This window comes from Melampsora larici-populina (genome assembly GCF_000204055.1).
Source record: "Melampsora larici-populina 98AG31 unplaced genomic scaffold MELLAscaffold_46, whole genome shotgun sequence".
NCBI classification, from domain to species: Eukaryota; Fungi; Basidiomycota; class Pucciniomycetes; order Pucciniales; family Melampsoraceae; genus Melampsora; species Melampsora laricis-populina.
Genome location: NW_006768810.1, coordinates 61,656 through 76,970, shown reverse-complemented (window position 1 = coordinate 76,970; position 15,315 = coordinate 61,656). Strand labels below are relative to the sequence as shown.

The following is a 15,315-nucleotide window of genomic DNA, read 5'->3' as shown; positions in this document are numbered from 1 at the left end:
TGGAATTTTATCATAGCAAAAAATTCAAAAGATATCTTGAATGCATTCCACCGTCAATATCATCAGAAACCCGAGTTATAGCAGACCAATCTTCGGCTTCTCTACGCAATTCGCATACGACAGTCTAAATCTCAAAGATGTACAATGAGTACACTCCTTTCTGTGATTGAAAGTAAGGTATATTGATTTACGGCTAATGCTAAAGTTTGCTCCAAAAGGACTACAAATTTGTTACGGACCATCCATTGCTTCGCGGGAAGCTTTGACGATGCCCTCTTCATTTAGATTATTGGAACTGGCCATGCCGAGTTCATGCAATTTGTTCAAAAGTTGTGATACTGAGTGAGAAGGCCGTTTTGAGTATGTGCGAAAAATGCAATGAACCTTGATGAGACACCAAGTCTCTAGAAGGCACGACGGCACATGCAACATAGACCTTCAGGGGGTCACGGTTGTCAACAACCGCGACAATTCCTTACCAAAAATCTACACTGAACTTGGCTCAGGCAAGACATACACAGGATAGAAGGTCAACAACATTGCGGATTTCCCAACAGAGGTGTGTACAAATTTTGAACGTTGGTTCGTTTCATTTCCCAGCAGAAAGAACGACAAGAATCAAGGACGGAAGAAAGAAACAAAATTACAATCACATATACGTTTTGTCATTTACTTTATAGTTTCTACACTTGGGGATGTAGATTGTCGTCATGTTTCGTGAAATACAATAGTCCGAGAAATCAAGGAATAAAGCCTTGGCCAGGTGGTAACGATTCAATTCTCGTGGAACCCATTCTTTGGTTGGTAGGATGACAGCTTTCAAAAAGTCGACGATATATGATTGCGTCCTTTTCCAAATTGGCTCCGAGATCAATTGATCAGATTGGGCTAAGTGGCTTGTCACAAGTAAAAAGTTAACCGCTCGCAAAGGACTGAATACTCTTCCATGAGTAGGATATATCATCAAACCCTTGACACCGGAACAGAGAAAACCAACAAGGGCCGGTAGGTTGGTATATTCAACCTTGATTTGGCTGCGAGTTTTCTTCAGCTGTTCCAAGCCTGAAGTCAATCAATCAATCTCTTTGGTGGATCGACTTTTCTTGATCAATTGTTCGGTTGCTTCAATGTCAGCTTTGAGAGTTGTAGATGCCCATATACTAGCAAAGGTCTCTACCATTGTGTAGATAATTGCAATTAATCTATCAAGATCTTCAATGCAGCCATCAGTGGCAGCTTCACTTTTCTTCGCTCCGATCTTCGCCCATCGGAGAGATGAAAGTTTCTTGTAATGGTGCCAGCATGAATAGGCAGTGCGAGCCCCGCGAGATATGGGTGAGACATCGGGAAGCTCCTGAGAGAAATGCGCCTTTTCAGCGTCTGATCCAATCAAGACAAGGGCAGCCAAGACGTAGTGCATTCCACGCTCAATGAAGGTGGGGGTAGGCATGGAAAAATTCTTGAGGGCATTCCAGAGGAAAGGCTCATGTCGAGAGATTGATTCCGGAGGGTCCGATTGTGCAATGGCGTCGAAGTTGAAAGTGTTGGGCTTATACCAAAGGGTTTCCAGACTTGGCGTGAAAAGTTCTCGATCTAAGATGCATGGCAGCTCGTTAGTGTTTACAGATGCAAGGAACTCCCAGATGATACCGGCTTACTTTCTGGTCGTTCACACCACTGTCGAATGCCTGGTTGGTTTGCGGTACTGAAGCTGACAGGATGAGTCAAGTTTTCGTCGGGATTGAAATCGATACAAGATCCTCGGATCAACGTCTCCAATAAGACCTGTGTGGCCTTATGAATTTCCACGAGTTCAGCGGGCTGGATGTTGTTTTTCTCCACAGATATGCTTTCGTAGATGTCGATTTTGTTTACCCAAAAAGAACCTTTGGTAAGGGGTTGCGGTCAACAAGACACTGCGGATTGGCGCGAAGATGATAGAGAGGCTTCGGTCAAGGAAGGAGTATGTGTCTTGAGTTGTCCGCCTCTCAGTTCATCAGCACTGGTAATACAAAGCAATGTTAGTTCAAGATGACGTGCTCATATTCTTTCTTTCACTCACATTTGGACTGCCTCGTCATCAATTGATGCCTCATCGTGGGTAGTCGAACGCGTTTGCCCACTGAGAGGTGTTGAAATATCGTCGAAATCTTGTAAAGAGTTGGAAGCAGTGAATATTTCAATTGAGAGTTGTTGTTTGGGAGGTTTGAAGGTCACAAGAGAAGCTGGACCACTTCCAGAGCACGAGTTGGTGGCTTTACTTGCTGGATAAAGGGGTCCTTCGATTTGAAGTTGTTTACTTGCTCCGTCTACAGTAGATACACTGGCATGGCTTGTTGCCCCCATTTTCCCACTGATGAAAGTTGTATTATTTTTGAAGTCTTGTAAAAAGTTGGCCGGAGTGAATTGACCTATCATAGAAATATATGGATGAGGATTTAAAATCACAATATTTTTATTACACCAAGAAAAGATGAATGCATCCCATGCTTTTGAATGGGTCACACTGAGTTCTTCAGGTGAGTATTGTGGTCCTTCAATCTGAAGTTGTTTTTTGGTTTCACTTGTTTGAGACAATTGCGCGGCGCTGGTCGGTTTGGGCATGAGAGCGGCCGATTTAATGCGTGCGGTTTGGTTCCCCGATGATACCGAGAGATGGGGAATCAAGACATTGACAAACCTTGATGACTCGGTTCTCTTTGATGATTTCGAAAGTACTTGTAGTTGTTTGTCCGTGTCAAAAGGGGGGGTGAGACTCGCTGGTGGCCCGGTCTCGTCATCTGAGGGGGGGGTTACAGATCTAGATTCTCGGTAGATACCGTCAATGTCAAAGCGAGAGATCTTCTTGCTCCCCGATGATACCGAGATATGAGGAACTAAGACATTGACCAACCTTGATGACTTGGCTCTCTTTGATGATTTTGAAAGTTCTTGTAGTTGTTTGTCCGTGTCAAAAGGGGGGGTGAGACTCGCTGGTGGCCCGGTCTCGTCATCTGAGGGGGGGGTTACAGATCTAGCTTCTCGGTAGATACCGACAATGTCAAAGCGAGAGATCTTCTTGCGCTTCGTCCTGACAGGGCTTCCATGAAGTTCGGATGATGATTCTACAGTTGCATTTAACCTATCATCTAAGCTATCGACACGATCATCTGCAGTGACGTTCTTGAGAGAGGAGTCGCGCTGGTGTTTCAAAGGAGCCGGAGATGATCCACGCCCAACTAACGTAGCTGAAGAATTTGAAGGTGAATCAAGAATGGTAAGTGGTAGCTCATCGACCTCGTCGTGAATTAATTTCTCCTTGAGATGATCCTGTAGGGTTATGAACTTCTGTAAAGCCATCGCCTTGCATGTTTTGTCCCAGCTGGCATGTTCTCGTGCGTCAAGAATCCATTCGACAATGCCAAGAACTCCGAATTTGCCACGTCGGAGGTCACCGCGTCTCAATAGATCTGTACCCATGACTCTAAGGAATTCAGGGTCGATCTTCTCCCAAAGTTCGCCTTGTTCGTATTCCGAGGGGTGTGGGAATTGACAAGCTCTTGTTATCTGAGAGGCGATGTAGTCGGAAGGTGTACCAATGGGCATCGATGAAGGGCCAACGTCCAGTTCATGTATCTCCTGAAATACCTTGGCCATTTCAGGTTCAATGATCCTTGAACGTGATTTGACGGTGTCTGATGGGCCTTCTGATATGACTTTCTCCTTGAGATGATCCTGTAGGATTATGAATTTCTGTAAAGCCATTGCCTCGCACGTTTTGTCCCAGCTGGCATGCTCTCGTGCGTCAAGAATCCATTCAACAAGGCCAAGAACTCCGAATTTGCCACGTCGGAGGTCACCGCGTCTCAGTAGATCTGTGCCCATGACTCTAAGGAATTCAGGGTCAATCTTCTCCCAAAGTTCGCCTTGTTTGTATTCCAAGGGGTGTGGGAATTGACAAGCTCTTGTTATCTGAGAGGCGATGTAGTCGGAAGGTGTACCAATGGGCATCGATGAAGGGCCAACGTCCAGTTCATGTATCTCCTGAAGTACCTTGGCCATTTCAGGTTCAATGATCCTTGAACGTGATTTGACGGTGTCTGATGGGACTTCTGATAGGTCACCGCGTCTCAGTAGATCTGTACCCATGACTCTAAGGAATTCAGGGTCGATCTGCTCCCAAAGTTTGCCTTGTTCGTATTCCGAGGGGTGTGGGAATTGACAAGCTCTTGTTATCTGAGAGGCAATGTAGTCGGAAGGTGTACCAATGGGCATCGATGAAGGGCCAACGTCCAGTTCATGTATCTCCTGAAGTACCTTGGCCATTTCAGGTTCAATGATCCTTGAACGTGATTTGACGGTGTCTGATGGGCCTTCTGATGGGGTGGCTGATCCAGCCCTTGGCGGTTCAGGCTGTTCTGATGGAGGGGCTGATCCTGACCTTGGTGGGCCCGACTGTTGCCGGGACAGAGAGGAGTCCAGAGGCGGAAGTCCTTTCTCGACGGAATCTGGGGAGTCAGGTACAATCTTTGAAGCCGCCTTACAAATGACGGGGGGTCTTTTGATCGGGGCAGACAGCCGTGCAGAGCGACGCGGAAGTTTTGCAACTTGCTCTTCGTCTTCTTCGTCTTCTTCCTCTGCAGGTTTCCGTTCACGCTTCCCATTGCTGTTGATGAAGGAGGCGGCCTGGGATGGACCTATAGAGGTAGGCCGTTCCACAATGAATGCTGGGGATACATCCATAAACGCGGTATTTGCTGCAGTGGGGGGATAGAGCTGGTCGGGTCCTAAGATACCTTTTTTGATTGCTGTTGGTATATATATCAAACAATGAGCGTGAGCCTCAGAAATCTTAGGATCAATAAAAAAGAAGCGAAAGCAAACAACTTCACTGCTTGACTCACCCATAAGCTCCGCGTCGACCGCCTTCCAGACATCTTTCAACGCTGAATTTAGGTGGTATGTCATGTCAATAGTTCGTAACCATTCTTCAGTCATTTCTCCAATTAAGTCCAAATCGTGCGCATACACTGCAAACATTATTCGGCTTCCCCAAGTGGGCAGGAAAAAATGATTGGGAGTATGATTTGTCATAAAATGATCTATCACTCCACACCTAAGCCAGAACACACACACTACATATGTGCAACAGGCTTAGTGAATAGGTGGTTATCATGTACATACAGTTCTGCTCAGTTATCTGCTCATCAGCATAAGTTATTCATATGTAATACATGCTGTAACTTTTTTCAGATTGACAAAAGTATTCAAAAGATTGACTACATACACCCACCCAGTGTTTTGGTGTGATCTCATCAACTCAACTGCATGTAACACCCTTTCTGTTACTATGAAACAGCTTCAGTAATATTGCCTGAGCAGCTACAGCATTATATGTAGTGAATTTTTGCGACAATTTTTCCAAGGTCAAAAAAGTTACATGTGGTATAACATGTGATTTATTTATTCTGATGGGCAAAAAACTGAGCAGACCTGTATATACATGATAGATAACTATTTACTTAGCTTGCTGCACATATGTAGTGTGGGTGTTATGTCTCAGGTGTGCAGTATTGGATCCTTTTATGACAAACTGTACTATTAATCATTTTCCTCTTCCAACTTGGGGAAGTTGAATGATGTTCACAGTGATAAGATCGAACCCTGTCAAGTGGATCGCAAGGATTGTAGGTCGTCATAGTTTCGAGATCTAGTTGGCTGGGGGTGACAAGTCGGATTGATGTACACAGGAGTCCCTTAAATTGGATTTGAAGACGACGGGAGAGAGTCCCTAGTAGCTGAGGTCAACAGGATGGCAAATACGTAAATGTATGATAGTGAGACAAAGGGATGGTAGGGTATTGAAAGTGAGGAAAGTGTCTTCATCAATAAAGATCCGGAAATGATCGAGGGAAACTTACAATTTAGCAGAAGTCTGGCAACCCCACTGAAAAAGCAGATATATCAGTATGGATCTGAAAATGAGAGAGCAATGGAGGTAAAGAAGATGTACTCACGATTAGTCCACTCACAAATAGAAACAAGTTTTCAATCGCCGTTGTTCAGTAGGTACAAAGAATTCAAGAATATGTTCTGGAGAATGAACAGCAAGCGTGGGGATATCAGTCATTGATAAAAAGTAATTCTGAAACGGATGTGAGATGACTCACTAAAGAAGATATCAGGTGTAGGTCAAGAACAGAAGGATAGTCGGGCCAATCAAAGTGATCAGAGAGGAGATTATTCGCTAATCTTTGAGGAAGGGTGACAAGTCGGATTGATGTACACAGAAGTCCCTTAAATTGGATTCGAAGACGACGGGAGAGAGTCCCTAGTAGCTGAGGTCAACAGGATGGGAAATACGGAAATGTATGATAGTGAGACGAAGGGATGGTAGGGTATTGAAAGTGAGGAAAGTGTCTAAAGAAGATGTACTCACGATTAGTCCACTCACAAATAGAAACAAGTTTTCAATCGCCGTTGTTCAGTAGGTACAAAGAATTTAAGAATATGTTCGGGAGAATGAACAGCAAGCGTGGGGATATCAGTCATTGATAAAAAGTAATTCTGAAACGGATGTGAGACGACTCACTAAAGAAGATATCAGGTGTAGGTCAAGAACAGAAGGATAGTTGGGCCAATCAAAGTGATCAGAGAGGAGATTATTCGCTAATCTTTGAGGAAGGGTGACAAGTCGGATTGATGTACACAGAAGTCCCTTAAATTGGATTCGAAGACGACGGGAGAGAGTCCCTAGTAGCTGAGGTCAACAGGATGGGAAATACGGAAATGTATGATAGTGAGACGAAGGGATGGTAGGGTATTGAAAGTGAGGAAAGTGTCTAAAGAAGATGTACTCACGATTAGTCCACTCACAAATAGAAACAAGTTTTCAATCGCCGTTGTTCATTAGGTACAAAGAATTTAAGAATATGTTCTGGAGAATGAACAGCAAGCGTGGGGATATCAGTCATTGATAAAAAGTAATTCTGAAACGGATGTGAGACGACTCACTAAAGAAGATATCAGGTGTAGGTCAAGAACAGAAGGATAGTCGGGCCGATCGAAGTGATCGGAGAGGAGATTATTTGCTAATCTTTGAGGAAGTTGAAGATATCGGCAGATGTTGCCAGGAAATGAGCTAGTAGTTGCAATCGATCAGCGATGAAAGCAATATATTTATTTATAACAGGAGATATGAAAGAAATTTATATATAATTGGAGATGATCTTTCGAAATGAATCTGAAGGTGAGAGAGTGGGTGAAGCGTTGGGAATGTACTGGAAGAAAGGGGAAGGATGAATGAGGATGAAAGGAGTGGAGTCCAATCAAAAGTTGACAGATGAAATACAGAAATACATTACATAACGTGGTCTTGAATCCTTGGGTTAAAATCTAATCACGTGATACTCTATTTGGATCAAGTGGTCAGAGGCGGGGCAGGACCGGTTGCGGTTGTCGACAACCGTCACGCGGCGTCGCTTCTCACCGGATGTCACAAAGATTTCACGGAAATCATGGAACAGGTTGGTTATCGTCTTTTCTCCCCAGCATGATAATTGTTCTGTTCAATCTTGTCTTCAGTCCAATACATTAAAGGAAGGAGGGACATTTGTTAGTCCATTTCCTGAAATTGTGAGATTCATTTTATCAATCCTTACAAAGGTATGTGACATGAAAAGTAATTGACTTATTGATCTATCACCACTGGAATACCTCCTGTTCTTACCCAACCCATATTCGAGATTGATTGAAGCTTGTGTCTATAGCCTCAATGGCGAGTAAAGCACCCACAGAGGCTATTCAAGAAGGGTCGAACAACAGTCAAGAAGGTACAAACACCCGCCATGAAGAGTCAAACACTAGTCAAGATTCAGTCTTGCGTTCTTTCACAGTCGAAGGAGTGTGTAAGTTTATCTTTGTCCTGTTCTTGCCCAGCCCATGTTCGAGATTTATTTAAGCCAGTGTCCATAGCCTCAATGGCCAGTCAAGCAGGCACGGAGGCTAGTCAAGAGGGGTCCAACAACAGTCAAGAAGTTTCAACCACCGCCTCGATTGCCAGTCAAGATTCAGCCTTGCGTTCTTTCACCGTCGAAGGAGTGTGTAAGTTGCTCATTTCATCCTCAATCTTGATCTTTTGCACCTGAAAGAGTGACTTAAACCAACCCATAGCCGCCAAGACCAGTCAAGAATCAACTATTGCTGGGGATATGTCGGCTCAAGATGTGCAAGGTGTGTCTCGTGAGTCTTTTTCATGATGTATTTGTCTGTCCTAGGACACTTATATACCTGCATTGACCTCGCCCAGTAGAAGGGTGTGTACTTCTATCAAAATCATTGCGAGGTCCTCCACGACCCCGACCACGTCCTGAAGGCTGCGCGACCCTTGTATTTTGGTTTATATTATTATGTTTGTTCTTCTTCTTCTTTTTGGCTTTTCGAGAGGCATCTGTAAAAGAGAGAACAAATCATATAAAGAAGAAAATGGAGAATGTCAGAGACAAACCGGTTTGATATGTGTTATGTTATTTAAGTTGATGTCGGTGGATTTTGATTGAAAAGGTTCTGTCATTCATACAACATGAATGTGTCTGATTGGTCATGTCTTGTCGTGGTTTGAGGATCTAATTTAAAAAAGACCTGCCAGATTTGAATTGATGTATCTTTGAACCTTAAGCTGCACTTGATGTTCTCAAGAAAAACTCATACAAAGAACCTACTGAGGAGAGCTGCTTTTTGCTTAGAAGCCAGACAAACACTCATCCATTCATTCATACCATCACATTCAGACATGGTGTTGGAAAATGCACGAACCACCTGCTAATTCAAAGTTGAGAAAATACCCGAGAAACACAGTTTCATCAAGCCTATTTTTTTTGACATCATCTTGATCAAGGAAATTGGTTTTGCAGATAGAAGTATGGTGAAAAGTAGACTTATATTGAATTTGTAGTACATAGTTTGTAAATAGCGAAACCATTTTGAAAGTGTAGTGGAACCTAGCCAATTAATCAATTATAACATAAATGTGGAAAATGTACATCCATTGATTTGCGCCTCGCAGACCAATTTCAGTGGGTAGAGCACTGCTAGGGATTTTGTCTCAAGGCAAGAATTGCTTGGCCGTGACAAGGTCCATGAGATCATTCTTCAGGCTATTCTACTAGCTTGTAATCGTCTAATCGGCAGTCTAGAAATGAGGAGATGACAATTTTTCAGTTGAAGAATAAACAATGGGATTGGCTGGTTTAACTATGAATCAGGATATAAGATTCATGATCATGATTGTTTTGAGTTTTAATCTGGAGCTGATACGCACGTGCTAGTGGAGATTTCACACAACACCTATATCCTGGCAGTGACTGGTCCTTGTAGGCTTCTTTTGCAAACTCATCCCCCTTCACATCTATTGAATTCAAACAAATCAAGATCTGAAGTAATGTACTTCCAGCTTTTGCTTGAAACGATGAAAATATAGCCAGTAGATATCCAAGGACGCCATTTATCAGTACTGTACTGCCTAGTGTCACCACCAAAATTTCATTAAGAACATTCAATTTAGGCCGACTTCCTTCAAACTCACAAACGTACAAAAAGCTGTTTGTTTTTATAGAAATGCAATCATTGCTTAGAGCAAACACAAAGTTCAGGGTTTAATTAGCATCAACAAATTGACCCTCTTCATCAGTAATATGTGAAATGGCCGATGCAAATCCTTTGAGTGGGCAGCCAATATATCCATAAAGAAAAGATGTTGATGACCCAGAAAGATAGTCAATAGACACAGAGAGAAAGTCCATATGCTCAGAGCAATCTCAAGGACTTGTGTGTGTCTTTGAAGTTGTTATATGTGATCCTGACATACATGAGTCTCCATTCACGGGAGAATCTCAACACACGATACTGTTGGTAGGGGGCGGGACAGGTTGCGGTTGTCAGCAACCGTCAGCCAGCATCACTTCTCAGCAGATTTCACAAAGATTTCACCGGAACCATGGAAGCGGTCAGTTTCTGATGATGATTAGTGATTGGAGGGGAAGGAAAAGTCATTCATTATATGAATGAACACTTTGACGCTGCTCAGGATGAGCATACTGACCAATAGCTAATCAACGTTATTTGAAAATGAACATGCTATTTGGTTGGCTCGGGATGAGCATACTGACCAATAGCTAATCAATGTTCTTCGCAAATGAACATTGATCAACTATCCCCTGTCATTGCGGGGTCTTATCACTCAACTTTGAGTCACTAATACTCAGAGAAGGCTCAGCTAACACAGTGTAAGGAGGGGAGATACGCAACCACGGCCTACATCATCTTATAACAGACTCATCCAGTTGTGACAAAAAAAAATTGAAGTCTATGGTACTAGAGCTAAGTTAGATATGAGTAACTCAGTTCAGTACCTTAGGCGCGCAAAGTTCCCCAGGGGAGACGTCTTCAATTGCTGGTAAAAGACCCGCGACTACATAAAACCTTCTATTAAGTTGGGATCTGGTGTTGGTCCTCATCACCCCACTCCCAAAATAGTTGGACAACAAAAGAATCTTATCGTTTTGAAACAAGCGCCAGTTCTGGTTTTTTCAATCGCTATATAGAAAAGAAAATTCATGGATCTTGAAGCACTCGATGAGGGGATGCAAGGAGCCAAAATCAATATCAAGCATCACAAATCGCGTATGTGGTCTCCACTTTGCTGGTCTTGATTCCTATGTTGACTCTCATATCATTTTGAACCACAGCTCAATCACACTCGAAAATGAAACGGACTCCAAGAAGGATTTCCTCTGAGGGAATTTCAGCTGGAGAACTTCATTTGATGTCGAAGAACTTACAAAAATTTCAAACACGCTTTGAGCCCTTGGCTCATCTGGGTGAAAGACTTTTACATTCAGGTATTCTCCAACCTGGGGAAATCCATTCAATCATTTCCAAATTTCCTCAGGTCCAATCCCAGCCAGGTCAAAGTAACTCGGGGGCCAAAATGGAATCCAACTTACCACTCCGGAGCAGAACAGCATTGACATCGGGATCTGTAGCAAAGCAACTGGATCTTTATTTCAAGCGAACAAAGCCCAATAAAAAAGTAATACATTTCTGAAACTCTCACCGCACGCAAGCGTACACACCAACTTCATTGATCTGACATGTATCTTGTTTGTACTCAAAGGTGAAGGACCGAGAGGAATTTATCGAAATATTGGAAATGTTCATGGAAAACTACGTAGCTTTCAAGAGTTGCATTCAGGTTGCATTAAGGTCCACAGACACCACGACTGCCAACAAAGACCAAGATGACGAAGGGTGGTCCAGTGACACATTGGAAAGCGATTCCTCTGAGCAGATTTGCAAGATGCTTGTCCCCAATTTTAAATAAAACTCTCAAATTTTCATGTCTGTCATTGGTAATTTGATCTTGTGATTTTAGACATCCACTACACCAAATCAATGACTAGCAATCATTTATCCAAGGAACTGATATAGGAGCCAGGTGACAGTTGTAATATATGTAATCAAAAGCCGCTGTGGATTCAGCTTCACCTCTACAACATACATATGATGCGTGGATATTTATCACAAGGAAAGTCAGCTGTAACAAAGGTAGTCAGCCTCTTCTGTGTTATGAGAACTGGTGACGGACTTCAGCTGGTCCATTGATAGTTTCATGAATCTGTGTACAAGTTGTACATTGCCTTAGTTCCCTTCCCACTCTTTAATTAGCGACCTTTACTACGTGGGACATAGAACCAATCCTTTATTTACAAAGATGTCCTGCCAAAGGACTGACTTGTAAATTAAACTCACATGAGGAAGACTTACTATGATTCGATGGAAGATCATGGAGAATGTGGCACAAAGGGGAGAGTCACATTAGAACTAAATACCTTTGTTTTTGTAGTATGCGGAATTGATCTCCCTGTGAGGGACACAATTGAGCAACTATGCAAGCTGGACCAGCACCTCAACAATTTGAAGAAGGATATTGAATCTGCTGGCGTTATGAAGACTGGGACGGACCCTTTCAACACAGCCAATGGACACAAGAATTGAGTTGAAGCCAATTGTGTAATCTGATCCTCGTGATCATTGACTGTTACCTTAATGATATGAAAAATTATCAATTAAAACTGTTCATTGGCGACTATCACACACTCTCTATGATAGATTAGTGAACAATGAGGTGATCTATACCCCGCGCAACTCAGTAATCTAAGAGAGACAAATTAGAGAAGTGATTTCTTCTTGTATTCTATACACATGCCTCTCAAAGTTCTTCAAATCCTTTCTTTATTCTCCCAAGTCGAATCTTGAATAAAGTATTCATTAGATTTTGCCTGATCAGCTACATATGTCTGTCATTTGGACGAACGGTAATATTAAGTGTTACCGTTACTCTTAGAAAAAGGTCTGATGTTTCACCCTGAACACGGGCTAAGGGTCATTTGAAGGGGTTCAAATAAGTCGAATTGTCTGAATACCTTCACCAACAAGCTCATCTCACTCCAGTCATGAGGGTCATACCATCTTGAATACTCTTACAGTCATTTGTTATGCCCTCAATACCATTTATGCGCTCTTCAATTGCAGAAACTACATACAACTATGTCAGCTGATTCAAACTACATTGTCAGCTGATTCAAGTTGGATGTTGAGTGATTTGTTTTAGTACCTACTTTGATCAATTCTTTGTCTTTTGTCTGGGAAGACTTCAACTCCAGTCCTTTTCTTTTTAGTTGACGAAAAAACTGATGTCAAATGATTGGGTAATGTGGGAGCGATCTCTTCGCCGTTCACTAAGATTCAGCAAAATGGTTAGCAGGTTTGGGGGAGGGATCCTGGAATCAGGGACATCTACAAACCAATGTTATCAGCTTCCAACCAATCCCTATCTGTAAAGACTATGAGATCCTCTTCATGTGTGCCGGTCTGTCATCCTGAAGGCAAGAGGTGGTCCCTTTGTCGGTTTTGACTTTGAATGGTGTGACTTTTTGCAGTAATAAATCTAGAGAAAGAGAAGACACGAATGATCCAGTTGTTCAAATATTTGATGGAAGTTGTGGTTTTTGATCTTTGCGGGTCTGATTGCTTTCAAGAGCCTCGTCAAAAGCCAGCGAGTGTTGATAATGCACTTGAGCATCTGACTGTATTGAGCCGATACAATGTTAAGACCAACAATACGATACGAGGAGAAGGAAAAGGTATGAACAAGGTCATATCAACTTACTGCTAGCGCGAGCTTTTTTGGTTCAACCAAGGGAGTGTGGGAAAAGGGGATCTCAACAAGACCATTTTGCGTCGCTGATTGACCGTTATGTCCTGCTTGTGAGCCAGCGAGTTGAGTATTGTTAAAATGCACATTCTTGAAAAGCATATGGGAAAGGTCATAAAAGATTTAAACAATAACTCGATTGATTCATTGTCAAAGGTTGAGAATTGCTTACCTTTTTCTTTGTTGTAGGTCGAGTCGAGTTTTTGGATGAGGGTGTCTTTGCTGATACTGAGCGTTTCTTCGCTGGGGCCACTTTGTTATCAACAGGAGAAGGATTCCTCTTTCTGACAGAGGAGCTCTGTTTGAAAGAGGATAGCCTGGATTGTTACTCGAGTTTGACAATCCAAGCCTTGATGGTTCTGAAATATCACCGGAGAAATACTTTCTCCAACATTTCTCTGCACTTTCAAGATTAATTTCTTATGATGATTTTTTCTTGGTAACACCACATCTTACCTTTTTCTTGTGCGATTTCGTGTGAACCGAGATGATCCCTTGTAAACAAGCCCGATAGGCCTCTGATCATTACCAAAAATAACAACTAAACATCTTTTAGTTCTGCGGAACAGTCATCTTCAAGCAGGGTTGATCAGGCTTGGGACTCAAAATGCTAGTGGTCTTCTTTGGGTGAGATCTATCATCTATGTACTCCTACACCTGAATCAATCTGTCCACTGCATGATTTCCAACATCTCAAACACATTTACACATTCCTCACATTACACTAAAACAGAAAACAAGTGAAAGTTGAATATAGATTTAGTGAATCAAAGATATAATGGACCTTTTATCAAATCTTGGTACATGTTCAATGTCACGAGATGTCTATTCAGGTTTAGAATTAGTGTCAGCATTATCCGCAGGGATAAAGAGTCTATGTCACATAATGATTTCATAATGATTACCAACCGTAGCTTTTAAATGATAGACATGTGGATCTGGGGAACAAGAAGCTTATACCCGTTGTTCGCCTGAACCACAGCACTGAGTAAGGATTTTACATCTAGATGATGAAACCATAAAGTTTCTCAAGGTGAACGAGTGTAGGGCGGGGCGGCGACGTCAGGTTCCGCTCCATTAGCAGCAGCAGCAGCATCCTCGATATCGCAGGTCCGTTTGCTGTGCGTGGAAAGGTGGGCATCATTTCAAAGGGGTAAGTAAACCGTCAGTCGGGATAATCTCGTTAAGACTCAATATGTTAACCTTGTTTGAGACTTCTACTCACATCTCCTGAGCCATTATTCCCCATAGAACCATGACATCTTTGCGATGCTCTCGTAACTTGGACCGAAGCCGCTTGTACTGCTTGCGTGACACTGTATATTGACGCTTGAAAAGTTCACGATGTTGAATCACTTCTGGGTCTTGTGAACGCAACATCAATCGGGTGTAATATACCAGATGTTGAGCTTCGCCGAGGCAAGTGTTGACGTCGTTGGACTCTTTGTCTAACACGATGGTAGCATCAAGAATCGTCTCGACCTCGTGGTGGTTTAAGAAGTCGTGCTTATGTACATGTACAGTGATAGCTTCTGCGAGGTTGTAGGTAGACCCACGATCAATATGGCCTTTGACATAGATATCGAACTCCGTAGCACGTCGATATGAAGTCGTGCCGCCTCCCGGGATAGCGTTAGGATTCGGGAGTCGATCATGAATTGCCAGGTCTTTCAACTCGGGTAGAATGCCGTGTCTCACCCCCGCAAGTAAAGGTGGGATCATCACTCCTACTTGACAAACTTTTCAGTTGAGTGGACTGGGAAGGTGAGAAATGAAGGTACTTAGACTTGCAGTGAGAGATACTAACTAAGACAATATATGATGATTGAGAATAAGTTGTGTGATTGACTTATAGCACAGTGGAATCCGGCGCGAGTAAGGTTGGATGACCAATTACCTACTTTTAGATAGTCTCAAGATCAAGCCGCTGGAATTAACCACGAAACTGATGTTGAAAGGGATTGCTAAGTCCACGGAGCCACTTTACATAGGGTGTACAAAAGATGATCTACACCCAGTTTCATTGCCCCACTCTTACTTTTTGATATTTGGAAGCGTTGTAC

The 15,315-nt window shown here is 42.7% G+C and overlaps 3 protein-coding genes across 3 annotated transcripts; 1 reads left to right on the top strand and 2 right to left on the bottom strand.

The window, feature by feature from the left end:
- Positions 1–1,072: 1,072 nt before the first annotated feature.
- On the bottom strand, positions 1,073–4,977 carry MELLADRAFT_66757 (uncharacterized protein; the record flags this gene model as incomplete). The annotated part of the gene is made up of 4 exons (XM_007414797.1): positions 1,073–1,593; positions 1,659–1,849; positions 2,063–4,787; positions 4,884–4,977. The coding sequence occupies 4 exons, from the start codon at positions 4,975–4,977 to the stop codon at positions 1,073–1,075; spliced, it is 3,531 nt and encodes a 1,176-aa protein (XP_007414859.1).
- Positions 4,978–7,753: 2,776 nt separating this feature from the next.
- On the top strand, positions 7,754–8,290 carry MELLADRAFT_66756 (uncharacterized protein; the record flags this gene model as incomplete). The annotated part of the gene is made up of 4 exons (XM_007414911.1): positions 7,754–7,886; positions 7,918–8,082; positions 8,152–8,211; positions 8,256–8,290. The coding sequence occupies 4 exons, from the start codon at positions 7,754–7,756 to the stop codon at positions 8,288–8,290; spliced, it is 393 nt and encodes a 130-aa protein (XP_007414973.1).
- Positions 8,291–12,325: 4,035 nt separating this feature from the next.
- On the bottom strand, positions 12,326–14,974 carry MELLADRAFT_110633 (uncharacterized protein; the record flags this gene model as incomplete). The annotated part of the gene is made up of 7 exons (XM_007414796.1): positions 12,326–12,414; positions 12,657–12,776; positions 12,843–12,909; positions 13,208–13,342; positions 13,425–13,550; positions 14,314–14,371; positions 14,478–14,974. The coding sequence occupies 7 exons, from the start codon at positions 14,972–14,974 to the stop codon at positions 12,326–12,328; spliced, it is 1,092 nt and encodes a 363-aa protein (XP_007414858.1).
- Between the last annotated feature and the right edge of the window lie 341 nt (positions 14,975–15,315).